Genomic DNA, 27,893 nt, shown 5'->3' with positions numbered 1-27,893 from the left:
GTTCAGAGGAGCAGTCTATCTGTGAGCCATAAAAAATATTTTCTGCACTTTTCTGTCTTCCCTCTCCCTCTGCACAGGCATGGTCGCTGTGAATGCGCACTTACTGGTAAACAAGAGAGTGGGAGTGAATCAAAGTGGTTTGACAGTCCACACTGCTACGTTTTATTAGCTTGCTCCATGACTTTTTTGGATTGCTCAAGGAACTTTCTTCTCTATTAATCTGCTATAAGAAGGCCTAGTCTTAAGCAGTGTAGACAAAAGCTAGTTGTTCCTATTTGGTCTCAGGGCCAGGGATTGGTTTCAAGCTCTATTTTGTTTGGCAGTACAAACATGGGCTGAAAAAGTTTCCTCCTTTCTTTAAGATTTAATGAAAAATTGCACATGACTTAGTGCTAGGTTTGCCCACAAATCTGGGGAAGTAATTGACTTTGCTAGTGGAAATTCTGTGGAGGAGCTGGTCATAGTTAGCATGATGTTGATGTTCAAATAACCGAGCATGGGAGTGTACCCCTCGGTATTTGTAGGCAGTTAATGCAAAAAAGAGTAGAGAATTACTGAATGTGCACAAAGGATCACAGAGAGGTTTTCCTGAAGTGAAAAGGGAACCGCTTAGGTCACATGTTAAGTTGCTGGCACCAAAATATATTTATTTGTGGAAGAGTTTCTTAAGAGAAGATAGATCCCAGTTTCACAGGCACATGTGAAAATTCAGCTTCACAGAAAATAGATTTTCAAAGCAGTACGCTGCAGGGAAGGGCTTTACCTGATGACACTTTAAGTAAAAAGTTACTCATTTTAAAAGACAGCATTGCCACGTTGGACAAAAAAATAAATAAATAAATAGCAGGAAGGGGAAGTGCTGGGTTTACTATTATGCTGTGAGTGTTGTTTTTCTTACCTAGAGCCCTCGCTAGTTTCCAGCCAGTACAGGAAAACGAGGCTGCTGCTGCAGCTTGTGCAATATAAGAGTCACTTTTTGGTCAGCATAGTTTAATGAGTTATTTTTATCTTGGGGCCCTAGCTTCCAAGTGCCGTATTTTCAGTGCTTGTTATTAATGGATATATCTGGAAAGTCCCCATGAAATACGATCTCTCCTTGGAGGAGTTAATGTCCTTTTAGGGCAGAGTGCTGGGGAAAACAATAGAACAAGAAACTGTATCAGAGTATATTCTACGATACACTAGTGACATTGGTAATGGATTTGGGATGTGATGCTGGAAGCATACATTTGACGTGTTACACTACAATGAAGAACATGTTCCTGATGGCTGCATTTCGCACGGGCAGGAACTACTTCTTTACCCAAGATAACACAGCAGAGTAAAGATGATGTGAGGTTATTTTGTGGCCACACTGGGCAGCATTGCCTGGTGATTCCTGTTTGTCAACAGTAGTTAACATCTAAAATGTTAGAGTGTGTTTTGCTTCTTTCATTATCCCATCTGTGGAGTGCTAGCCACTGCTTTCACAAAACTCCTTTCAGGATTGATTTGTTTATGAATTACTTGGAGACCTAAGAGAGAAAATCGTTTGCCTGTAAGTTTCTCTTCTACTTGAAGCTATGCTTATTTCCAAGAAAACTGTTTCTAGGGTCTCTCCTGAATGAAGTGTGTATGAGCTGCGTCCTTCAGCCACAGATGTACCATTTCCTGTACGCACACCCCTGTCTTTCTGGGAAATGGCAAACAGTGATCTAATTGATCTAGTCTCTCTATGTCTAGATAAGCCCCAGATGAAAGTTGTTGTTGCTGGAAGTGTACTATTGAAAATGTTAAAGTTCTTGGTAAAGGAAAATGCGTGTGCTGAAATCATTTGCGGTGCTAGCGCTGATTCAGAATTTGCATTACAAATAGTGAGAATTTGTGTAAAGCATCATGCTGTATGCACTGTAGTTTGCAGTAAGGTTGATGAAAGGTTAGAATTGTTTCATGGTAAGAAAACAATGCATTTTTAAATCTGTAAGAGAGGTTCTTAAGGAAGCTTGTGGGGGAGGGGTTAATTTGCACTCTTAGGAAGAAAGAGATTCTTAATAAAGTAGTAACATTTCTTTCTCTTTGCCCGCAGGAAGGAGTTGAAGTGAGAGTTGCCAGAATATTTAATACCTTTGGTCCTCGAATGCACATGAATGATGGTAGAGTTGTCAGTAATTTTATCCTGCAAGCTCTCCAGGGAGAACCCCTAACTGTAAGTAATGACCTCTTAGTGATGTGGTGAGTCCATTTGCTGTATAACCTATCCTTACGTGCTGTGAAAGAGGCTGGATTTTAGAAAACACTGAGGTTGTCCACCTCCAAAAATCTAATCTCACAGTGTGTCAAGCTCAAGTGTACAGAATTATATATGCAAGGATGCACTCTGTCAGTGCTACTGCTCTTCCTTTCCCAGAGAGAAATAAGGCTACTGGTTGTAATGTGAGAAAGTGTTCTCAGTCATCCTGAACTTAAATCTCTGTCACAACTCTTCCATGGGAACAAATCATGGCAACATCCACAGCAAGCAAGCAAGCAACGTGTTTTGGTACTTCCTCCTGTTGAGGAACTTTTTTTTCTCAACTCTTTTTGGAAGTTAGCAACCTAAATGCCTTTTTGTACAATTGCAGAGCAGCCAAAATTTTCTATGTGTAAAATAACATTAAAGGCCCTCAGGCTACATCATATATTAGTAAATAAAGCAGGCCAGGACAGTTCTTGTGACTACAGACAAACTGACATGGCATAGCCCTCATCTATACAGCTAAATTTTCCTGCCTCCAAAAGAAGTTGCCACATCCAGACTGTTGTGAATGGTCCTTGTCTCTTGCTAATGCTTAAACAATGTCGCAGCATTGTCTGGGAGAGCAAGAGCTGAAACGGGCCAAAACAGTGCCAGAGACGCTGATGATGATAATTCAACAATACAGACACTACCTGGCCTATGTCCTGCTCCTGTTTAGTTTACTATTGTAAAATAAAGGGCACATGTAATAAAAGTGAGAGGAGCCAGGGAGAACAGTTTGTAATTTGAGATCTGTTGTGAGCTCATGAAAACATTTACAGTTTACTTGATATACCACAGAAATTTCATATAAATTCATTAATACTGCCTAGATTTGAAGAGTGAAGTAATTACTCAAAGGCTTATGAGCTCTTATTCTGAAAAACAACTATAAATATTGCTAAGTGCCTCCACAGGGCAGCTGTCTTGAGATTGAGATAGCATTTCTTCTACTGGTGACTGCAAATCCAGAGTTCAGCCAGGACTTTCTGTAGGAAGGGAAGACAATCTAAGGAGGGAAGAGAATAAAATTTTTGTAGCAACTCCTGCTACTGTGATTCATGTAGAACAAAACCTGAAACTGGACAGGGCATTTAAGAGTCTATACCAAAGAGTCTATACCATGGCACTAAGTCATGCCCTGGCAAGAAGAGGCTTGGTGTCCTGTAATAGATCTCACCTACTTTAACTTTTTTTAATACATACTATGCCAAAATATGGCTGCCCCTTACAGAATTCATGTAGCAGGCGCTGCCCTGCTGGTTGGGTGAAATCTAAAACCCTTTGAGGAAGTTCAAATTGTGTATAGTCTGCCAAGTGATATACACTATCTGTCTTAAGTACTCTGATTATTTTTGAAATTTAGTCTTCTCTAGAAATCAACCGTTGCTTACTTGCTTACTGCTTATCAGTGATTGTTATCTTAGGCAATTTTCTATTTTTCAGTGTTACCAGTGTTGGGTCTTGGCTACTCTATTATTCCTAAGCATTGCTAAATTGCTGGTTTCGCCTTATGCTTATTTCATAGTAACAAGTCTGTTGTAATCTGAATGCTCTGTTCACAACATCTCCTGAAGATTCACTTTTCCTCAGAGTTTTAGTTTTTTCTACAAAGTGCTACCACTGTTCAAATGTGCTTGTGAAAGAGCATGGCTGTAATTTTGTGATGCTGATTGTGACTTAGTGGCCAGTGTTGATTGGACACATGACATGATTAGTGTCAGATGAGTTGTCTTTAGGACTGCAGGTCTCTGTGGCTCAGTCTTAGGTAGCTGGTAAAAACAGTGAGCCCAGCTTGCCTAGTCAGTACTGATCAGCCTTTTCAGCACTGAATAGGCTAATTGCATGACCCCTTGTGTTCAGTGCAGGTGCTGGGGAAACAAGTCTGCCACTTGAAGCTTATACACCCTACCTATTCAGAAATAAACACTTGCCTACCTAATTTCTCAGGAATTCTGCTGCTTCTATGCTGGAGCAGTGATATTAAGCAATTCAGAGGGAAGAGGAGGAGAGGGAATCATTTGCTAATAGTGATCAAAAATAAACAAACTCTTAATTTTTTTTTTTGCTAGAATTTCACATTTTATACTACTGTATGCTCATGTCAAGAGACAGTACCATGGTTTTCCGGTGGGAAAATTTGCATTGAAATATGATCTGAAGTGGTTTGGGACTGTTGGATGCACTTCAACAATAAACTGATTTCCCCCTTCTTTCTTAGATCATAGCAAGATTGAAGTGAATTATTTGTATTATAATGATAATCCATTTCTTGTCTATACATTAGCAGAACTATTATAGTTTATTTGCAAAGTTTATTTGCAGGCAGCAAATATACCTAAGACTCGGGGTGTCCACTAGTTAGCAAGCTTTGGGGACTGAGGACCTGTCAGCAAGGCTGGCTGGCTGGAAGGATTTATGAGGACATTTCTTTTTTTAATACTTACTTAACAATGTTCCAAATGTTGTTCCTTCTGTCCCCAAAGGAAATAGTTATTGATGAAAAACACAAGGCTTTGGCATGGATACACTCTTCAAATGTGAATGTGGGACCAGTCTCTAAACAGCCAGGGTAATTGTTTGCCCAAAGACTGCTTTGTTCTTTCCATCTGTTTGATGATGCCCTACACCAGCCCTTTCTTGATGAGACATTGCACTGCTGCAGGCAGTTGGTTACATTTTGTAGCAAATTGCCCAAATCTATCGCATTAGCTTAAAACAAAACAAGCACACAGTGGGCCATCAACCCCCCTTTCAAAACACCCAAGAAAGCTTTCAAATTCCTGCAGAAGGAGTTTCATCTTCTTACTGCTCAGGCTTCTCCCAAAAGCTGCAGGGTGAGCCTGGATCTGTTTGTTGCAAGACACTAAGCAAATACAAGAAGGCAAGAAGATGGTGCTGCTTGTTTTGAGACTTTTGTTCCTTGTAGGACTTGCTTGTATCGACATATGAGCATAACTGTGTACTGGTTTGGTGGCATCCTGGAAGCATTAAAGTCTGAGCCTCTAAATGGTGTTTAGAAAGTTTATCTAGCCTACAGAGGGTCAGAAGGTACTTTGTCTTCCCTGTTTGTTCCCCTACTGCATATAGAGAGCTATTCCAGTATTTGGTGTCAAAAATGTGGGCATGTTTTTTTTGTTGTTTTTTTTCCCCCCCTCATTCATGCCTAGTTTCTCAAGTTTTATTGAAAATAGCCGTGTACCTTTTATAAGTAGAACTGAGTGAGAACAATCGCTGGAAGTTCTGTGAAGCCTTACTAAATATGAAGACATTATCTTGTTTTAAAATATGCAATCCTTGGGATATTTCAGAGTGTCAGTAAGATAAGTCTGGAGTCAGTGCCAGCCTGTGGGAGGGAATATTGAAGGCTTTGCTTTGTTCTTGTTGTTAACCTGACTGCCATGCCATCCAGACCTTATCAAGAATGTAACAGAGGATAAAATGCTTTAAACGTTTTGGCCACCATCACTGTTCCTTAGGAAGTAACTATCTGACATTGAAAATTACTGGATATGAGAAAAGAACTGAGGGTGGAATTGTCTCACTGATCAGGTCAAATAAAATGAATCGTCAGCAAGAAGCAGTGGTTGAGACCAAAAAAATATTTTACTCTTGTGTTACTAGAGAGTTTGGCTGACAAGAATACCTAGCGTTGACCTTTTTATAAATCAGATGTATTCAGTCTCTTTTGGTTCAAAGTAGTTGTTCAAATGGAGTAAATTAATCTTGCAAAGTGAAAACAATCCCTTTAATTATTCTCATTTAAGAAATCATAGCCTAGGCAGACGTGGCCATTGTTGCTTTTTATTGTTGTAAGGGTTATATTAAGACAAACTGGGGAGGAGGGAGTGTTGGAAACCACAGTGTATTCTCCAGCCATTGCCTGCATTTAAGAAATATAGCCACAAGGGTGACTTTTCAGGAGTCATGCACATGTAACTTTATTCTGCAGACCTTATCCCACAAGGTAATCAAGGACAAGTGGGAAGCTCTGTACTTGCATAAAATCTGCTTCCTGTTTGCTCTGAGGGCATACTGACAGTCTGCTGGCCTCTCATTGTGCATTTCCCTTCAGAAAAGTGTTTCTAGCGTAGCAAGCTAGTGGTAAGATGTGTGTCCCCCACTTAAGCCTAAGTGTTTTCTCCATTTAAATATGCCTAATGATAGCTTTCAGATTTTAAATATTTATGTTCCAGGGATTTCAATACTGCCCCTAACTAAGCTTTGAAATAACTAATATTATCTCATACCATTATATATACCTTAATTATGTGTTAATGTCTGTTTTAGACGTAAACAATTTGGTTGCTCCAAAGTGTCAGCACATAATCTGAGGGAAAACTTGTTTTTTTCCCTGCCTAGGCTTTCTAAACAAATCTGTACAGGTGATTCTGGGAGTCATGTGCACTAGAAATTCTTCCACCTCTCCTTTCCACAGATACTAATATTTAGAGAGTCACTTTTTTTTTTCCCTGAACTCCTTGAACTACTAACATTTTTTTTCTTTTTACTTTAGGCCACTAACATTTGGTGGTTTCTTTGAAGCTGTCTTGTCTTAATGAGCAAATAAAAATTGGTTGTCATAACCACATCTTAATATTCTGAGGTTGCTTTAAATATTTGGCTTTTTTTTTCTGACTGAGTTCATGCTGCAGCCTCTTTCAGTACTCCAGAAGAGGACAAAACATCACTTTGTCACACATCTCAGAAAATGTTTCCTACTTCCAGAATTCTGGATTAATGTGATGCATAAGGGTATATTTACTGGAGACACTTCCAACAGAAAGACCTTCAAAGATTGCTGCTTTGCCAAAGGCTCTGCGAGCACATCTTTGTCAGTCCCTGTAACATGGACTTTATGTCCCAGGTGTTTTTCCTTGGGACTTCCAGAATAATGAAGAAATAGGGGAAAAGTGGACTTTCATTTTCCTCTAACTTCTCTAATTTTCATCTGGTTTTAGGTCTATGGACCTGGAACTCAGACAAGAGCTTTCCAGTATGTCAGGTAAGTCTTGTCTGTGCTGTCTGATATGGTTTACTTAGCCTGATGGTTCTTTGAGCTTGGCCAACTTAGTGTAACACAAAACAAGTATGCACTTGCATTTTATTCAAAGAAATAAATTGTTTCCATCCTTAGGACAGCTTTGCTTTCAGAAAGGAGACATTGAAGGTTTTTAAAACATAGCCAAGAAACAAAACATTATTTGGTTTAGAACTTTGGATTAAGGTATTAACGTGCTCTTCCCCTCAAGGGACAGCAAGTAACTGATAGGTTTGTCGTGCTGCTTAAAGCCTCAGTGGTAAGTCCTTGCATTGCAATGCAATACTGCCACCTTGTGTCTTTAGGGAGCGCTATGGTCAGCGTGTGTGTCCCTTTCTGTCAGAAGGAAAAGGTTGAGGGGTTATTGCTGTAACTAATATTTACAGCGTAGGCAAGACTAGAATGTGCTTTCACTAATAAAAAGTGAAACACATGATGCCCAGAGTCTTTTGTTCCAATATATTACTTTCTTAATACCAATTTCTGTGTTAGTCTATATCTAACAGAAAGTTGCAATGACAGATTGTTTAGGTCAGCTGTGATTCTGTTTTACAACTGATTTTTTTTAATTCATTGGAAAACGTTTGCCTCTGAGTGGATTGTATGTGATTAAGAACGCTAACTGCTTTTCATTTTCAGCTTCCTGTGAAAGTTCTCCTAGCTTAGTGTATGGTAGAAATTATTTCAAGATTAGAATTCACTTGCAAGTATGAGGGGACTTGATTTTGATTTCCTTAAGGAATTGTTTTTTGTTTGTTTGTTTGTTTTCCTGGTGGTGAAGGTGGAATTGCCTTATAAAACTGTAATCATAAGAGTCTGCAAATTCAAAGCGCATTGTTGTTGTTGATACAGAGGGACTGTACCTAGAGTTACTGGATTTCTTTTTTGATACCCCTTCCTTTCAAGGCTTGTGAGCATGAAAACCAGAACATTTCAAATAAAAGCATAGTCTGTAAGCACATGCAAAATTCAGACAGTAAGCAGTATGTATTAAATTTATTTCTACATGTCCTTTTAAGATAGAAGCCAGCATCTTCCAATATGGAAAACTTAAGTATTTTCTTTGCCCAGCATTAAACTTCACGAGACTGCCTAAATTCTGCTCATTAATTTCCGGCTAATGTGGTTTGTGGGTGTGGTTTGTTGTTGTTGGTTTTTTGGGGGGGTTTTTGTTGTTTTTTTTTTTTTTTAAGAACTGAAAGCAGCTTTTACAAAGAACTGATCTAACGTTGTCCATTTAGTCAAATACTTTGGAATCCAGGGTTGTGCAGGACTACTCTGACTTTGTCGCGCTGTCATGCTGTGAAGGTTCGATAGCAACGACTGAGACAGTAATATAATAATAGTAAAGAAATGTTTATTTCCTCACACAAGTTCTTGGATTAGTAACATCCATTAAAATAATGCAATTGCTAATTTAGAAAGGATAACTGAAACCGTCGATTACTGCGCTATTAATCGGAAGCACTGCTTATCCCTACTTGAAAGCTAGCTTGTTCACTCTCCTAGCGAGAGGACTCTCAACCTTGAGGAGTTACCTTAACCCAGCGTCCCAGGAAAAGGAGGGGGGGGGGGGAAAAACTCACGGTCCAGCCGGAGAGGATGATCAGGTCACGTTCCCGTCCCTGCTCAAACTCTCCTAGCTCCCAAGTCTCTTTTTATACGGCTGGGGCCCTGGGCAAACACTGCTTTTGCTGACTTTTGCGAGTTTCGCAATCGCAGGACTGTTTGTTTGTCTGCTTGGGAGGACCCTGCTAGCGAGGCAAGACCACAACACCTCCGTATTGTTTCTCCCCTCCCCGGGGGTCCGTGCAGATTCCAGGTGGCAGACTTCTTCAGTCTTGTTAGTGCTGCCATTCCGCAGCCTTGCGCATGTCAATCCTTGCGCATATCGGTTGGTGGACTTCTTTAGTGCTGTTAACTCCTCTGTTCACCAGCTTTGCGCACATCAGTTCTAAGGCTCCCAAGAGAAGTTACACCTTATCAGGTTTGTGCTAGTGACAAGAGGAATTCTAATGTTTTGTTGTTGGAGTCTTTCTCAAACTGATGGCCAAAAATTGACATTCACAGTTTTGTGCACGTGTTAAATGGCTGAGGTTAGCAGCCTGCATCAAGCTCATCACATTACTGAACTCATTCTTAGAGCTGATCCTGTTCACTTACCAGTGGTACGATTCAGAGAGCTGTCTGGTACATTTTGATTTGTTATTCTTACGACACTTAAAAATAAAGGAAAATTTTGTGCCAGAACGTGAAGTAGAAAATGTGCCTTTTCAGCTATTCTACATGACCATGTCATGTTAAAAATAGACAGGTATGTTAAAAGAATGATGACAGAACAGGATCCTTTCTAGTATGCAGCATTCTGCTTATGAAAAGCATTAATGGAAAAAAATAAGGAAAAAGATAAATTAAAAATATACCTTGAGCTTCCATTTTAAAATTCAAAACACATAGCAAGTGAAAGTCAACTTCCTTTTTATATTATATTTTCTTTTTTTGTATAGGTCAAGTCCCATTCTCTTTTCTTAATTCTCAAATGCACTTTTTTTCTGCCTACATGACCAAAACCAGTTTGAAAGTACATGATTCCCAAACTTAGGCTATAACAGCTCGTTGTTCAGAAGTTAAACTTTGTCCTCAATAGGATTGGTTACATGAATAAAAATTCTAAGATCAAACCCTTGAATTAGAATTCATTGAAAATATAATACTGTCTTTGTGTCTTCTTTCAAAATGACACTTCAAGCACTAGAATTTCTTTTTGTGAGGAGATTTAATATAAACAGTAACAGCTTTTGGAAGATTTTCAAAGTGACATAATAGCAAACTACAAATCATAGTAGCTGTTAGTTTAGAATTGATAAACATTGATAGACACAAGAATAATGCAATACTTGAAGTAACATAATTATGATTGCTATTATGGTCAAGTCTTGACAGCCATGAGATGAAGGAGTTTCTTATGTTGTTCCTGCTAGCTAGTTAACAAAAATTGAAAAATAACTAATAAATTCAATAAGATTAATTTTGAAATTGTTTTTTATCAGCCATAATAAACTATGTTAGCTGCTTTATTAATTACAGGCATTTCACTTGATCGTACTCTTTCTTGGCTTTAAGATACTTAAGAGAAAGCCAAACCTGTAATTTGATCTTGGTGTCTACACATGCTTCCCTTGAAATTAGCAGTATTTGTTCAGATACAACAGTCCATCTGCACTAATCAGATTGCAGTATTGAGTCTGTTTCAGCTGAATAAGAGGTACATTTTGTTCTGTCTTGCTAGCTAAACAACAGTGCCAGCCTTCTGCTGTTGGGTTTGGGGAGGGGAGGGGGATATTTTGTTTTGTTTCAAAAAAAAACATGCTGCACTTCTAAATATTGTTCTTTCCCTCTGCTGAATGCAATAATAGCAATGGTAGAAGCTACAGAAACACATATCTGTTCGAAGTAGCCATTGCTTTCCTGATAATAAGCCATAATAAAAGGCATCTGAATTTGTATGTCCAGGGTTGAGCTAAGAAGTCTGTTGCAATTACCCCAAAAAACTTTGGGTTATTTTGTTGGGGAGAGGGGAGATAACACCAAAATACTATTTTTAACAAACTGAGTTTAACATTTTTTGGGAGGAGCAAACACAAACAACAAACTGCAAAGCAGGCAGTGTTGTCATGTGCCTCTGCATAAAAAACTTACTGTATCCTATTTGAAATATGTTGGAAATTGGCCTCTGAATAAGCAAGCACTTTGGGTACTGGAGGAAAGAAGAAAAGTTACTGTCTTTCATGAACATTTTATTTCTTGGTTTTGACTTTGATATGCTCAGAGGAATTGTATCCAGTGTACTGCAAACATAATCACCGTTTAAAACTAACCTTCAGTTCAGGAAATTTTATGTGATGGGGACTGTGGAGCAAACAGGCAAGGAAACATGGACCCATTGAAATATACACTGTAAATCTGATTTTGGCATTCCTCAGCTGACTGGTTTGCTTTACTGACATGCTAAAGAGGCAGCTCGCTTTTTAGATGAGAATATTATTTATAGGGAAATGGGATACTGCCTCAATCTGTTCTTACCTTTTCATAGTGATCTTGTGAATGGGTTGGTGGCCTTGATGAACAGCAACGTCAGTAGTCCTGTCAACTTGGTGAGTATGAGAGTTCTACTATGTTGCTTTGCACTAGCCAACATCACCATCAACTCTGTTTTCTTCCTTGTCACTGATGCTAGCTTTTAGAAGAAATAAACATAACAAAAAATGCTCTTTCCATCAGGAATAAAGCCTATATTCTCTTTATAAGTAAGAATACTAAGCCCCTAGATGTTGGGATCTGGTAGTTCCAAGAAAAGAGAAATTTGCTAGATTTTATTGTTTGTTTTAGCAGTAAGATTCATGTAATTAGAATATGAAAAACAAAACAACAAAAGTGGGGGGGGAATGCACAGAGGAAATGATTGAAGTCTTTATTTTTAAAAAAGACACCAAAGGAGTACCCAGGTTCCAGTAATTAGAAATCACTTTATACTAGCCTTGGTTGGAGGAAAATGGGATAATACTGGATTGTGTAATTTTTTTTTAATATTGATTATTTTTTTCCTCAAAGTGGAGATGAAGCATTTAGCTTTTTCACAAAGCTGAACGTGACCATATTAGAATTCTCATATCAGAAAACTAGCATGTCTTAAGGTGTTTAATTGCTGTTGTAATGAATATTCTTCCATGTCTAGGGAAACCCAGAAGAGCACACTATCCTAGAATTTGCCCAGTTAATTAAAAAACTTGTTGGTGAGTATGATGAGTCATTCTTCAATGAAGCTCATAAAGTACTTATTGTTGTGTGATGATTGTTACTTGATTAGTGTGTGTAAAATATAAGGATAATTTAGTTGGTCTTTGGATTTCTTAATAGCTTTATCAAAGGCATTTAATTGTATCCTGATCATATAATTAAATATTAATCAGATAATCAAAATCCTCTTTCAATTATATGTAAAACAGTTCATGAACAGTAGAATGAATACATTGTTTCTGTGTATTTGGGTGATCTATCCCAGTAGTTTTATATATTGTTTATGCAAGTTAGTAGGTTATTAGTGGCCAGTGAAGAGACTTTCTCACTGCATGTTGTACTTATTTCATGGAAGGTATATAAATTATTGGCCATCTCCTTCCTCTTCTACCCCTTCAACTCTGTTAGGTTGTATTGGAGTAGAGATGACAAGTAAATATTATTATGCTCTTATGTAGAGTGTTTGTCTCTTAACAAAAATACAGGATGACCCCTGCATACATACTAGACAAAATGGTAACAGTGATTTTAAAAGGGTAGGTTTTTTAGCTTCTTTTTGGCACAAGGACAATACATAAACTTAATGAAAATGCATGAATGAAAATATCTTGCATAACTTCCTAGTTGAAATAAGGATGCTTCTGAAGTAGATTCAGCAAGGTATTTCTTCACAACTCTGCAAGTGATTCTCCTTTAATTACCATTAAAAAAGCTCATGCTGTGGTGACAGTCGTTCTCTACCTTCCACTGATCTAACCAGTGATTCTTCCAAAGTCTGAAAATGATTCTTGCACGGGCTGTTGGCACCTTCCTTGTATGTGGCCAGGAAGAAAACATGGTCTCCCTTCCTCTTGCTCTGAGATCCATAGCAAATCAAGCTCCCAAGAATGGAAGTAAATGGCTGTGCTCAGTCTTCTAATATGGTTTCCTCATGAGATGAAACATACTGATGCCATTCGGCAAGGATTTTCAGTCTGTAGATCCCAGCAGTGCTTCTGAGGGATCTACAAATGGCACCTGAGAAAGGCAGGTTCAAATGTACGGTACAGAAGCTGATGCATGTGATGATTCTAACATGGGGCTCTTCCCTCTGGAAAACATCTGTGAGTCCACAGATTGGGGAGGAGTATTCAAAACTACAGTACCGAACCCATCTAGCAGATAAAATAATTGTTACCTCCCTTTGCCTGTTTGCCCACAAACAACTTGATCTCTTTCCTGTGCCTGGAAAGGTCATTTAGTTCTACATCCATTAAATCTCTCACAGTTAGATGACACACAAACAGTTTGCTGGATTTTTCTCATCAGAGACCTTATCCTGTCTCTGTATGTTGTCATGAGGAAAGCCAAGTACTATGTTGGATCTTTAACAATCAGACTGAAGAATGTGGGCAAAGAGGAAGTGAAGTCCTTCTCCAATGCAAAAGTGCTCAGTGACAGCTGGTTCACCCAACTGTTGCACTCAGTGCAGCTACCTCTGTGAAAAGCGTTTCAATGGTAGGAATTATAAAGGAAAGCTGCAGAGAGACCTGATGCTTCAACAGGAAGGAAAGATGTAAATGCCAGGTATAGTGAATTGAGGATGGTAATGTACAGTCTCTTGTTTGTTAGGCAGTAGAAGTGAAATCCAGTTTCTCTCAGAAGCACAGGATGACCCTCAGAAACGAAAACCTGACATCAGAAAAGCCAAGTTACTGCTTGGCTGGGAACCTGTGGTATGTAAAACTGTATTGCTGTTGTATCCAAAAATGTGGTGGATAGAGAGGGTGTTCTAATGCGTTGTCCAGGTCACATGACAATAATATCTTCTAAGTTACCAGAATATCTGTTTAACAGGACAGTTGTTCATAAGGCTGTAAAGTGTCTGGAGTCTCTCAAACATTGCCCTAGCTCATGATTCAGGAACTGTTGGGTAAGATTTTATGGCCTGTGCCATACAGGAGAGCAGATCAGCATTGGTATTTCTAATGACTTAAAACACCTATCCTGCAAACGTTTTTTATACTTAACTTCTTCACATGCATAATATTAAGTGGCTACCCTTCCATAAGCTTGATGTGTCCTTTGGAATATGTGGTACTTAGTAATGAGAGCTAATGAATTTGCTGTGGCTGCAGGCCTCGTTCCTGTTTTGCCCTGGTAACACAAGTTATGAAAGGAGAAATTTGGTCGTACTGTATCAATGCTATTTAATGAAAATATTTTTAAAAAATCTTTAGAGTAATTTTTAAGATGATCTGCAACATCATTGCAATTTGGATTGGAAGGGAGAAATATGAGCAACAGAAAAATGTCACGTCTTGTTAGAGTACATTTAAAGGGAAATACCATATGAAACTAAAAAAAAACAGACTGTGAAGCTAACCTGAGATAGGTGACACTTTTATTCTGGCAGACCGAACTAAACCAAAATAAGGTGCTCTTGTTCTGGCCTTACAGGTGTCATATGCAGAGACGTGCAGGGCTTGTTCTGTGTGTAGGTAAACTTGAAACATGCTTAGGGTTGGTCTAACTTTATCTTACTACCCCAGTGATTCCTGTTCACCTCTGAAAGGTTAGTTATTAGCCATCTGAGATGATGTCAAGTTTGTGGTTGTTTTGCACAGATAAAATGTAAGAAATGCAAAATGTCTATGATCGCTATTTTTTCCTAATCAGTCTTTCTAGTAAAGTTACTGTGCATATGTATAACTGAGCATAGCTGAAGATAAGAGCTGGTATGTTTGGGAAAGGTGAGGCCCATTTAACCCCAGAAAGATCTTGACTTTCTTAGCCAGCTCCCCTTTCTAGCTAGGCTGGTGGTTTGTAGGCTTTTGGGAGTTTGCAGATGAAAACCTTTCCAGGAAAGGTGTGGACCCCTGTCTAGTAAATGAAAGCCTATTAAGAGTGGGAAAGTCTAGCTCCAGACCACTTCAAAAGGATTCAGAGACACCAGAGTTTGCCACAGCTCAAGGCACAAGGAGGATGGAAAGTGTTAAGGTTTACAAAAGGTTTAAAAGTTAACTTTGATATACTTCTGTCCTTCTATGTTTGGGGTCAAAATTTACCCTTAAGTTGTAGCACTATGTTGGCACATGAAGTTGTAGGCAAGTCTTTCTTTTTTTTGGGGGGGGGGGGGGGGAGGAGGGCCTGCTGTTTTGTCCTCTTGTATTGATGATGGTGTCAGCAAGAAGAGCATATGGCACCTGAGAAAAGTGGGTAATATTCTTGTTGTTCCTGTCTACAAACTGCAGTGTTTAAATACAGGCATTGAATATGAAGAATTACAGTTGTGTATAGAATTTAAAAATAAAAAATGAGGTACTGGCTGATAGTTTGTATATCTTTTTTTTGTTTATTAGTGGTGTAATTAAAAAACTTTTTTAGCTTTACAGAGATTCTATGGAAGATGATCGTTAATTAAAACCAGGAAGGGCTTAAATTCCTGTGTTTCTCTCTTCCATGTGTGATGAAAGAATTTTTTAAATCTGGACACAAAATGGGCCAGTTACAACTATTTTATGCTAACTTTGTTGTTTTTTTAACTTACTACATCAGAAAATATATCTAATGCTTGAAAGCTAGTATACATTAGCAGTGCGGAGTTGTAACCAGTGTGTGGTGCTGTTAATACTTATATTGGCTAAGAATTAAAGGACTTTATAGAAGTGTTGTAATAGCTGTGTTAAAAAGATACTATTGTGAAAAGAGCTGATGTGAACTTGGTGATATGATTCTCTCCTCATTTTTGGGAACAGGTCCCATTGGAAGAAGGTTTGAATAAAGCTATTCATTACTTCCGCAAAGAACTTGAGTATCAAGCAAACAATCAGTATATTCCCAAACCAAAACCCGCAAGGATGAAGAAAGGAAGAACAAGACATAACTGAAGACTGTTAGTTGGACAAGAAATTCTCTACTTGACATTTGGTGGGATGTACTTTTTTTCTTTTTTCTTTTTTCTTTTCTTTCTTTTTTTTTTTAAGAGAGACTTTGAAACAGGTATCATGAAGAACAAACTGGAATTTCATTCTGAAGCTTGCTTTAAAGAAGTGGATGTGCCTAAAAAAAAACAAAAAACAGAAATCCCCTTCCCCTGCAAATCTTGCCTTGCACTTTTTAAATCTGTCTTTTTATGTAAAATAGAGTAGAAGCATCTTTTAGTATCTTCAAGTTTTATATCTTGCTGTGAGATCATTTTGTTGTGACTGTCTTTGACAGTTTTATTTACTGGTTTCTTTGTGAAGCTGAAGATGAACACAAACGGGATGGAAAATGCCAATTTATTTATAAAATGGGTACTATAAAATATGAGATGTTCTACTATGCATAAGAAAAAAAGTGAGTGGTATTGTCAGGTGAGAGAAACTGACATCTAGTATATAGGAGTTTAAAAGAATTCTGTATGAGAGCTTTATGTATTCTTTAAATGAGAGATTTTTTCAAAGGTTTAGTTTTAGTTGTACACTTGAATTTGAGATATTTTCATTGATTACCATGGATAAGGATATTTTGAATCACTACTGTGTTGTGCGTACTCTGGGAATAAAGTTAATGTATTATTGGTTACAGTGGTCGAATATACTATTTTAATAAAATATTGAAACTTCTATTTTCCAGTTTCAGTGTTTTCACTGTAGGTACTTCTCTCATTACACATATATATGCATATATTGTATGTTGATTAGAAAGTAACAATCTGTAAATAATTGTTTCAAAATTAAAAACAGTGCTTTCTGTTTCTTAATAGATTGGAAGGACTGTAGGATGTCTGTTGAAATAGATTGGATAAAAACAAAGCATGATTTATTCCAATTTAAGCAGTTGGTAATGATGTGGAAATGTAAGATTTTCTTTAAACCATAGATTACAACTTCAGCCTCCCCAATTGAGGAAATATTTCCATTTTAAATATTTTATTGAATTGCCAGTAAATGTTATAACTTTGATAACTATGCCTGTCATTCTAAAAGAATTATCAACACTCAGTTCCTCTTATTTTTAACAGTGACACATACCTAGGCTTGGATACCTTGGAGGGAGGACTGACAGAGGCTTTTTTTAAAAGGTATTTTGTCTTAGTGCCACTCAAAATTGAAAAGCCTCATCAATCAAAATTGAAAAATCTCATCGAGTGAAGTGACTTGACTTTATCTCACTACCAACCTCCCAGTGCAGTGTTTTCAACCCTAACCTTTTAACCTTTTATGTTTTGGGGAAGGTGCTCTTTCTCCTTATCTTTCCTCCTCATCCAAATTGTGCCATGGGATGCCAAAGGATTCAAAATCCTTTCTTTACAAAGAGGTGACACATACAGGGTGCAATCTGAGTCCAGCAATTAGAGCAGTCATCAAGAACAGGGGAGTTGTGGGTTTCAGCTGTTGCTTCCAGGACTGTTTTTTGTTTAATCCAATGACTTCAGTACAAAATACATGAACTGTACTGGAACAAGTGTGTTTCTAGAGACTATAGCACAAAAAGTGCATTTTCAAAAAACTCTTTGGGGAAATCTGAATGTTTGGATACTGAAGTTATGAATTTAAAAGCTTTTTAGATTACTTCATTGCCTGACCTTCTTCATAAAAGGAGCAAATCAGACAGAGGACAAATGGCTGGTAGTGATACAACCCATTTGTGAGTATGCAGTGTGCCCCCCAACAGGGCCCAAGTGACAGACTGTATTGTCTGACAGGCTGTTACTTTCCTTGTACTGCTTTTAGCTTTTGATTCAGCGGTTCCTGGTTCAGTTCCCATTCTCTTCCTAGTGTCTTCCAGAAACAACAGAAACTGCTGTTGCCCTGTGTGTTTAAAGCAGGTGAGTGGTCTTCTAGCAGGTTCAAAAGGCATGAATTGTAGGTGTTAAAAACAATGTCTTCTGGTGCTTGAGAGGGAAAGTTCAGGGTAATTTCAAGTTTTGTCCTGTCTGAGCTGAGCCTGAGAGAAGGCTGATGAGGTGTGCCTTGCAAACCTTCATGTTGGTGCTCTCTGTTCCCATCTGGCATTACAGTTTTCCGCAGTAGGAGAAAGAAGGCATCAAGTTTGCAGGGAACCACGCATGAGAAACAGCTGCTGCCATTCCAGAAGAGCCACCTTTGATGGAAGAAGGTGGTGGAGTACAGAGGTGGCAGGACTGAAAGCTTGGAAATACAGGATGCTGGAGTAAATGAAGCCAAACCATGTTTGGATTTCCATGCCTGAACACAATGTATTATTTGTACTTGTTCTCAGAAAATTTGGGTGTTAGGATTTTCTGCTGTCACTTAGCTGGGAAGACAAGATAAAACTAACATGACCAGACTTGATGTGCCTATTCAGTCATACTGATCTGCATCAGTTCAGCTGGTGTTAGATGCAAGTCTGTCTTTCTCTCTCTGTAGGGGATATGCAATGTAGCAGAGGTCTGTGGTGAACCAGCCAGCTTGGTGCTGGCAAGTGAAATCAGTCTTCCTAGTAGGAGAGGTGTGCAAGACATCCACTACTGTGGGTTGCTTGAACTTCGCAAGGGCCACTTTAGCAGTCTGAAAGTTATCACAACGTGAGGTCCATAGTTTTTTTTCTTCCTCCCCCCCCCCCCCTTTTTTTAAGCTGATGTTTTATTTCTCCTTATTTCTACATGCAGGGCTGCTCAAAAGCTTTGTAAACCGTGTTGCTGGTCTACAGACAAACTACAGTGGGGCTTGCAGACATAATTTGTTTTGAAGAATAGTTCCATGAACATATAGTCTAGAGAAGCCTTGTGTCTGTAGACTATGTTCTCTGGTTAGATTTTGTTGTTGTTGTTGTTATCTGGTAAAATCATGCTCTGATGGTCTTTTCTTGTGTCTGGGTGTCTGTATGGACTCTGGAGGGTTCCCTGGGCAGTTGACAGTCATGACTGCAACCTGGCAGTTATGAATGTCTCTCTTCAGTCACCTCTTCTCAAGAAACTCAAAGAGAAAGCTGATGTGAGCAGGAAACCCACATCATCTATTAGGCAAACAGTCCTGGGATAAAAGCACCTGCCCCCTCCCACCTCCCCGTTTGTGTTTTGTTACAGGTAGGAACTTCAAGGCAACGAAGGTCAAAAAGAAAAAATATGAAAAGATATAATTTAGGCTGATGATGAAGAGACTCTACCTGGAGAACGAGAGGATCTTCTGGGTATAGCCGTGGGAGAGTATGTGACAGTGGCTGTGGGGGTCACAGCCAGCAGTGGTTCTGTGATTTGAAAAAAGTGATGCCTCAGGTATTTTCAGCAAAGTAGCCAGGACTGCCATGTCAGTCTGACTGACTCATCAGGCTGACACCCCCAAACTGGGGCATGTGACATCATCAGGTCTTGAAAAATTAAAAGCTGGACTATGGCCAAACTGTTCCTGTTCTGTAGGAAGGCACAATGGACAATTTTGGTGGAGGGGTTACATGATGCCAAAGCCAGGGTGGCTGGGCATGATGTTAAGAGCTCTATGCAGTCTGCACAGCAAAATAGAAATGCTGCTCCTTTCAGTTGCTCTGGATTTTGATTGCTTGTGAGGGGATGCAGAGTTTTGTCTGTGTCTTGGGGCAGAAATTCAAATGAAGTTTGTTTAACTTAGAGGCACTCCATAGATATTTGAAAAATGGTATATTATATTTAAACAGATTTTTTTCTCCTTTTTTTTCCCCAAACGTGTGATGACTCATACCTGTTTTCTTTGTAGCTTATTGCACATGCTTCTGCATCACTGTGACTACTGTACTCCAAGTCGGGTGGACTCCTCCACAAGAAAATGGGTTAACTGGGAACCTTCAGCATGCAGTACAATGTAATGAAAAAGATAGTTTGGAGGTGGGGGGGTTGTTGTTTGTTTTTTCTTTCCTAGAGAATACAGAAGAGAGATTCTGTAAAGTTTTCTGTGAGTCCACAAGGCATGGAAAGCTGCTGGACTGAGTCAGCCTGCAGGAATGGACACAGTTTACAAAGGCTGGAATGGTATTTATTTACAACTTTTTTTTTTTTTCTGCCTTATTCAGCAGGTCTAAATTCCCAGTTGTAAATTCTGGGAAATGATGGAAATTATCAGCACAGTTAAAACACTGCCAAATTCTGTTCACTTTTTTGATAGGACACAAAATGAAGTATTCTTCTAAGAATAGGGGTTTTCCAACTGTGCAAGAGTATGTACTTGAATCAGAATAAATGGCTATTCCATATTTGGAATAAAGGGCTTTCTACCCTAGGAAATGCACCAGTCTAAAACGATTTAACTGGCAAGGTTGCTTCTAAGTGTGAGCGCTCCAAAACCTAGAAGAAATCTGATTTCTTTCGGAGCATGTTATATTAGTGCATATTTTTGTGTTAAGAAGAAAAGTGACTAACATGTTTGTTCAGTCTGGATCTCCCTCCCTGGAAACATTCCTGCAGGGAGCTGGATAGTGCTGGGCTGCCTCTCCTGGACACCAGTCTATCACACAACAGGGGCTGTAAAAAAGATTAGGAAATATACTCAATTATGAAAGAAGTAGGAGAAGTGTAAAGACTGGTGTTACCACAATCCATGCTTTGGAAACTTCTTGTAAGCTTTAAATTACAGACAGCTAAAGCATCCCTGCTGCCTTTCTTCTGAGAGTCTTTTGTAGCTTGTGGTACACATTTCATCTCTCTCTGTCCTGGCACTTCCACTCCAAAAATCATGGAACTAACCAGCCTTCCTCACCTGTCCCTTCCCAGTCCTCTACCTTTGCCAAACTTAAGGAGTGCCTTCCCACACCAAACTGTTCCTGAAGCCCAGGACAGCTGAAATCTCCCTCTTCCTGCTTCCTCAGGTCTTCATAAGGACTGTCTCTAGAGCAACAAGGGATAAAAAGCAACGTTGCTGTGGTAAAGTTGGATATATTTTTAGGTTCTGAATGCACCCAACCACATCCACTCCATTTAATCCACTATACTTCGTTAATGAATCCTGTCTCTGATCTGCTTCCACGCTCAGCCTAATGTGAATTGGGGGTAGGGACAGCTTTATGGTATGAAATTAACGTCTGGTGACTGTGTTGGATAGTATCTGATGCTATCATCACTATCTATTTTAATCCACTTTTTTTTTTTAATCCATGTTATTTTAATCCACATTTCAAGCTAGAGTGAAAGCTTACAGCCAAGCTCAAAGGACACAATAGGGAGTATTCATAAAAGCTAACTTTGCCTGGGAGTGGTAGGGACCACTTAGGCTGGGTGCTCTGTATCTCAACTGTTACTTCTGAAGTTAGGTTCCTGCTTTGGACCCTTGGTAGGTATGGAAACAGCAAGGGAGGCAACAAGGCAGCATTTCAGCTGGGAGGAATTTTTCTTTTCTTTTCCCCTTGAACTAATTGGATTTATTTGACACAAATCTGAATGAGCAAGCACATCTGAAATATATTGGCTTATATGATATATGCCAAACTGGATGATGGAATTGGGCAATTAATTGTAGGAAAGCAAATGAAAAAGCCCTTTAAAAACTGATTTCCAGTAGTACGCTGCTTTGGAATGAAACTTGCCAACAAACTCTACCAAGTAAATGGAAAACTGTTTATTTTATCAAAAAAAGCTTTATTTCTACAACACTTTATATATAGTGTACTACTAAGTAACCATAAAAAAAAGTCACGTTGCATCTCACAGTTCCTTTATTCTTGCTGTTTTATGCAAATAGCTAGTAGGAAAGCAGCACCATTGACTGAGGGAAGACTCAGCCAAGCCCAACACAGCCATATAGATACTAACTATAGCAGGATAAATGGCATTAGTAATCATCATAGTTGACACCTGCTCCATGCCTGAAGGTATGTGGATTTCGTGGGCCAATTGGTGAATCTTCATCATAGTGGTGTTGGTAATATCCACCATAGTATTCATTACCCTGCCGGCCTAAGCTTGTCCAGTAGGAGATGTCGTCTTCAAATTTCTGCAGAAAAAAAAGAGAATACTTGCTTTCCAAACCTGAAAATTACAAGAAAAAGTGAAACAAAAAAGGTACAAGGTTCTTTTTGTCTGTTTCAGAAATCCTGATCCTTTGCATATTTGAAAAAACTAAATGTTTTGATCTAAGGGGTTTTGTGACTTATACCTACTTTCTCTATGGGATGTATCAGTGTTTTGAGTACACTAATAAGCTTTAACTGTCCTGACCAGCCTCACCTGGTACCCCCACTCACACCTTCTGCCCACTAGAAAGTGCTTAAACAGAGAGAGCCTTCAACTGAAATATGCACTGGAACTTTTCCTATTTCTTTTACCTTTTCAGTGCTGGACTGTAAAAACATTTCAATGGTTTGTCCTTAAAAACTAATGGCTTGGTTCTCCATTGCCCTATGCCCTTTAGTCCTGATGTCCCTGGGTGCAAAGTGGGTGCAACAGGCCTTTGCTTTGTGCCTGTGATGTTTCGCTCTCATTTTGCATGGGTGAAAATGAACATACAGTGCAACCTTCTAGCTGTAGAAATGTAGTAGGCAGTTCAATTCTGTATCTGTTCACAACAGCAGAGGAAAAAGAGTGCACAGGAATATCAAACAGTTGCCAAGCCAAAGTCTTTCCATCTGAATGACTCTTTGGAAATATTTTTGGCTGAGACTTGAAAAAAGTTTTGCAAAATACACAATGGCTAAGTATGGCCTAAGTCCCTTCTAAAACATTGCTGGAACAAACAGTTATTTCATTGTTAAAACTGCGTCTTATTACTCAAGAAAACCTACCAAGTGGATTCATTGTATCCCATAACAGGCTGCATCTCATTTTTCTGAAATGCACACAGGCACTCTCAGAGGAGAATGCATCTTATCTGCATGGCATGCCATGTTACTTACCTCTTAGTAACTGCCTACAGTCTTCAGTTTCTGAGGTATAAAATCACTTTTCCTATTTTTCCTATTCTGTGTTGGGTATAGCCAAGCAGTTAAAAAGTATTTTTTATCTGCATAATGTCCGGAAGCAACAAAAAATGTATCCATTGTTTCAGTCTAAGCAAAGGATTTTTTTTTAATTATTCCAGCTTTGAAAATGAGTGCATTCATCTTGTAAGCAATTCACATAGTATGAAGGTCTAAAATGTACTCCAGCTTGCCTGTGCCAATTCAGTCTCATTAAATATATTCATGTGGCTGACAAAAGCCAAGAATTGAACATCTATAACTATTTTTAACCTCTTATTTATGTACAAATTATTCCACACATAGGACTGCAACTACATGCACATTTTCCCCTCTATTTTAGTGGCCTATTTAGTAGAGCTTTGTGCGGTATGCATATGAGCTGGAAATTCTCAATTCCACTTCAAAGTTTTTACAAATTAACTGTTTTAAAAAATATATCCTTATAATTTGAAGGGAGGCTGACTGCACATTAGCAAATGGTTTTTCTTTCAGATTTTAGAGTTGAAGCATAGCTGCCAGTGCTCGTGATGGTTAAGAGCTAACCACACTGTGCAGGCACACGCATATCTTATGCAATGCTAGTACAATTTTATTGAAGAATGTTAATCAGGCCAAGCTTGGTATGGATTTTAAGGTGTGTTTAAAAGCAAATTGATTAGGTTGAGATGACTAAACTTCTTTCCTGAACTACAGTTGATTACTCTGTCTATTTCTCAAGGTAAACTTTGTTCATAAATCTGGTTACAATTTATTAATTCTAAGTTCAGTAGAACGCAAAAATTCCGTTAAAGTTTTTTAATAGTATTTTCTCTATTAATAAAATAATGTGGAAATTTCTAACAAATACAGAGCTTGTATTTCTGTGCAACATTTACTACTTTAAAACAAAATTATATTATCAAATTGTGAACGGAAACAGGCCAGCTTCTCCCTAGGCAGTATTCTTTACTGTTACACTCACCTGTGTGCTCCTATGAGTATGCATCCACACTCACATCCACTTACTCTGAACTCTGAAAAATTCCTGAAAGTTTTGTACTCACCACTTCATCAAATCCCAAGTACAGAAACTGCTGGTACCACTGTTGCACATCAGGTTGAGTTCTGTCCCATAGCTGGCGCTTCTGGCGTTTCAAGATGCTTAAGAACTCTTTGGCCTTGTTTTCTCTCACTGACACCTCAGGCTTAATGGCAACAGGGGCTGAAATTAATTCCCCCCAAAAGACATGCCAGGAAACTTTTAATCACCCTGAAATGTATTACACTAAAGACACTTTTTTCATTACGTCATCATCTTTGTTCTTGGCAGCACTGTATGTGTAACAACAGTAGTAAAAATTGGAATCATCAGTCTAATAAGTTTTCTCAGATACCCTTCTTCTCTTGAATTTTTTTATCAGGAATTTTGATCTGAAAGATACAAGCTAACTAAGACATTTAAGCAAATAAACCAAAACTGACAAATCATATATAGCATTATGTAGTGCTTTAACAAGAGAGTGGGAGAATCAATTCTGTATTCTGCTGTTATTTTGAATGTGAAAGAAAATGAGAGGTGAAGTTAAAAAGACCAAGAATACTAGAGAAACACAACTTATTTGGGTGAGGGGAGGCACACACAAAAGTGTATATATGTATTTCTGAAACTACTGTGTACACCTGTAGCTTTGAAATAATGAGTGCTGCTAAGCGCTGTATGTCTGAATATAACAACCCTTTCCATACCTCAGGTTTTCATAGCACATAACTTGGTGAATGCCCAGGAATGTCTTCAACCTGCCAGCCCCAGATGTGCTATTCAGCTTGCCCCATGCCTAACAGGTAGGTTGTGTGCTGCTGCTAGAGGAATTTACCCCTCTGAAAGGTATGAAGGTGATGACTGGCTAGCCACATGCTAAGGAGACAAGTTTTCTCGTGTTGTTGGTATATGTTTGCTCTTCCTGAGAAATAAGTGCGTGTGTAGAGCAGGAGGAACATCCTGGCTTGAAAGGGTTCATTGCAACAAGGGAGAGAAAAGGGACATGGACATGGATGTGGATGGGGATTTTCAGTGGATGTGGGGGGAGAGGCCAGGGGCAGAAAGGGAAGGAGGGTGGATATGAGAGAACTACTGCAGTAGGAGCCAGGCAGCATCACAGGGGGAGGCAGAGGACTGCAACTGGAAGGAGATACAAGAGAGAAAATGGCAGGAGGGAGAGGTGAGTTTTTACACGAATAGTGCAAAACAGCATGCTGCCCTGTGATGATGAGCTGGAAACTTTGATAGCTTGCCATTCACTTGAGCTGGGTGATATTACTGGAAAGCAGGACAGTAGAACAAATGTCACATAAATGAGAGTCACACAAGGGACAATGCCAACAAGGCGACTGGTACTGTGTACTTAGCCTGTTCATTTGGAAAAGGGGACTTAGGTGAGGTAGACGGCCAAAGTGCAAATAGACAGAAAGTCCTAGTGCACAGCAGTGCACCAGGACACACGTTTTAGGGTTGGCAAGAGGTGTGGGTGAAGGCACAGGAAAAAAACAGTGAGAAGTTAAGAAAACTTCCAGAAAGTGGGAGATTTGCAGTCACCTCTGTGGAGGTTTAAGTTCTTTGCCTCAACCACAGAGCAGGCTGAGGGGAGGCAGGTCACTACAACTTGGCTGTTTCAGTCTGCCTCTCCATCTGCTGTAGGGCCACCTGTCCCCGGCCAGCTCTCATTTCTATCCCCTTCGCTCAACTAGTGAGCCATTCGCTTCATCTGTGTACTGGGCCCTCAGCCATAATCCTTCCCGTGGAGAGTAGTCTTCCAAGAAGGAAGTGTATAGAGGGCCAAGGGGACACAGGGAACAAGTTAACACATAACAAGCAATTGTAATTTGCACATTTTCTCTTCTGCATCTTAGACAACAGTATTTCCACAGGTTGTAACTCCTTGGGAAAACCTGTGACCTCCCAGAGTGTAAGAAATAAATGTCATGACTACTATGCATACACTGGGAAAGGTATGCCTAATATCCTGCTAAATGATAGTCAGACATGCAGAGCAAAATGTAGGTCTGCTGTGTGAGCCCATGAATCCTTGTTTTCAGCTGGTTGGCTTTTAGTATTGAAGAGGAGGAGGGATGTTGTGATAAGCATAGCCTCCAACACTGCAGGTAAACAGGGAGGCACCAGCTCCACAGAGTTGGCACTATATGTGTAGGAGTTTTTGGTGTGATACACAGCAACAGTGTCTGCACACTACCACCTGTAAACTGGTGTGTGTGTTTGTACATACATATATATATGTACATACACACAAACACTATATACTATGTAGTAGTGTGTGTATATATATACACACTACTTCTCTGACTACCGTCTTTGAACCGAAAATACAATGACAACCACATTTAAAGTTTTGATCCATAGCAACTGAATTTTTATCAACAGAAGAATACAGGAAAGCAATTTTCTGTCTCTTTATTTACCTTCTTGTTTTTGAAGCATCAGTTTAAGCTTATTTCCTCTTGAACCATCTAGACAAGCAAAAATAAAATGCATACTTTAGCTATCAGTTTTATTTAAGAGGAAAGAAACAACAACAACAGCAGCAATCATATGAAAAATACAGAAGAGATGTTACAACTCCTGACTATCGGGCAAAACTCTGAAGCAAGTTTCCATCAATGCCTATCTTAGCACCAGTTTCCACACTCACGTTTAACGTGCTACAGGAAAGCTTTCACCATTCCAACAGCCTTTCCCCAACTCATCTTGGCAAGGAAACCTGATAGTGGTCTTGCTTACCTTATGCAATTATTTTTTTTTTTCAGCAGAAAACTGCTGCTGGTGTTAGTACAGTGATACAGTGTCCAGGGTTGCACGATAATCCTGAAAAACTCCTGTGGCTGAATGAGGGGCATGTTAACAACTGGACCTGTTAAGTTTTTCCTCCCAGTCAGTCCTAAAAACTGTCAAAGCTGTCATGCTGCTAAAACAATTTCGCAGAAAGAATACAGTGCTTTAGTGCAAGCTGTGGAGGGTTACCCGCGCTGCTGGTCTCGCAGCAAGCCTGCGAGCGCCTCGTTCTTCTGGAATGCGCTATTTGCTCAAAAAGAGTTTTCCTAAGAAAAAAAAAAGATGTTCGACTTGCACAGATTTCTCCGGAGTGACCGAAAACGTTTTCCCGCAGGGTTAGCGGGTCGTTTTACCTGAGTTGCCTGGGGAGAAAGGTTGGGGGGGGGGGGAATTCTGTTCCCAACCCCCCCCCCCCCCCGGATTTACTGCTGTTTCCCGCCCGCGGGCTCCCCGCACCGCCGGCGGGTCCCGGGCTGCCCCTGCCCTCCCCGCCCGGGGAGGCGGCAGCCCGGCCGGGACGACGCGGGGCAGCCGTGCGGCGGCGGGACCCTCCTCCTCTCCCCGCCCGCGGCGGGCGCCCCTCGCCGTCCGGCCCTCACTCACCGGGCGCCGCGCAGAGCAGCAGCAGCAGCAGGAGGGCGGCGCAGGGCAGGGCCCCGCGGGGCCACGGCGGCGGCATGGCGGCGAAGTGCGCGGCGGGACGCGGCTCCCCCATCTAGGCGGGAGCGGAGGAGAGGAGGGAAAAGGGCGGCCGCGCCCCCAGTCCGGCGCGGAGGGGAGGGGAAGGGGTCAGGCGGGGCTGGGGGCGCGCTGGAAATGGCGGGGGAGGCCGGCCCCTCCCCGCCCCCCGCGCGGGCCGCCCGTTGTCGGCCGGTAACGGCCGGCGCCGACCCGCGCCCGCGCTGCGCGCGAGGCGCCCAGTTACCCGGCGCATTGCGCGGACTCTTGTCAGTGGGCGCCCCCGGCGCGCGCAGTCCTTTAACGGCCGTAACGGCACTTTCCGCGGAGTTTCGCTGGGAGAAGGCGGGAGCAGGCACTGTGGCAAATGGCATAGGGAACAGAAAGCAAAGCAAATACATTTTTTTTAACCTTAGGATCACCTGAAATAATGCAAACATGAATGTATGCCG

The 27,893-nt window shown here is 40.1% G+C and overlaps 2 protein-coding genes across 6 annotated transcripts in view; one reads left to right on the top strand and one right to left on the bottom strand.

Annotated features, from left to right (window-relative positions):
- UXS1 (UDP-glucuronate decarboxylase 1) overlaps positions 1-16,683 on the top strand; it is a 66,055-nt gene extending 49,372 nt beyond the window's left edge. For 3 of the 5 annotated variants that reach the window (XM_067295034.1, XM_067295041.1, XM_067295051.1), the window contains 6 exons: positions 2,066-2,185; positions 7,216-7,259; positions 11,389-11,449; positions 12,031-12,088; positions 13,704-13,807; positions 15,830-16,683. In XM_067295034.1, the coding sequence (XP_067151135.1) occupies positions 2,066-2,185; positions 7,216-7,259; positions 11,389-11,449; positions 12,031-12,088; positions 13,704-13,807; positions 15,830-15,961 (519 nt within the window). In that variant the 3' untranslated portion in view covers positions 15,962-16,683. The remainder of the gene's footprint in view (positions 1-2,065; positions 2,186-7,215; positions 7,260-11,388; positions 11,450-12,030; positions 12,089-13,703; positions 13,808-15,829) is intronic. The other 2 variants (XM_067295055.1, XM_067295061.1) reach the window with 1 other exon arrangement.
- A 4,903-nt stretch (positions 16,684-21,586) lies between these two features.
- ECRG4 (ECRG4 augurin precursor) lies at positions 21,587-27,537 on the bottom strand. The gene is made up of 4 exons (XM_067295022.1): positions 27,367-27,537; positions 26,394-26,441; positions 23,984-24,141; positions 21,587-21,976 (listed from the first exon to the last, which is right to left on the bottom strand). Exons 1-4 carry the CDS (start codon positions 27,476-27,478, stop codon positions 21,815-21,817), a joined length of 480 nt encoding a protein of 159 aa, XP_067151123.1. The 5' UTR covers positions 27,479-27,537; the 3' UTR covers positions 21,587-21,814.
- Positions 27,538-27,893: the final 356 nt, after the last annotated feature.

Source organism: Apteryx mantelli, chromosome 1, assembly GCF_036417845.1.
Source record: "Apteryx mantelli isolate bAptMan1 chromosome 1, bAptMan1.hap1, whole genome shotgun sequence".
NCBI classification, from domain to species: domain Eukaryota; kingdom Metazoa; phylum Chordata; class Aves; order Apterygiformes; family Apterygidae; genus Apteryx; species Apteryx mantelli.
This window is presented reverse-complemented; position numbering and strand designations above follow the sequence as displayed.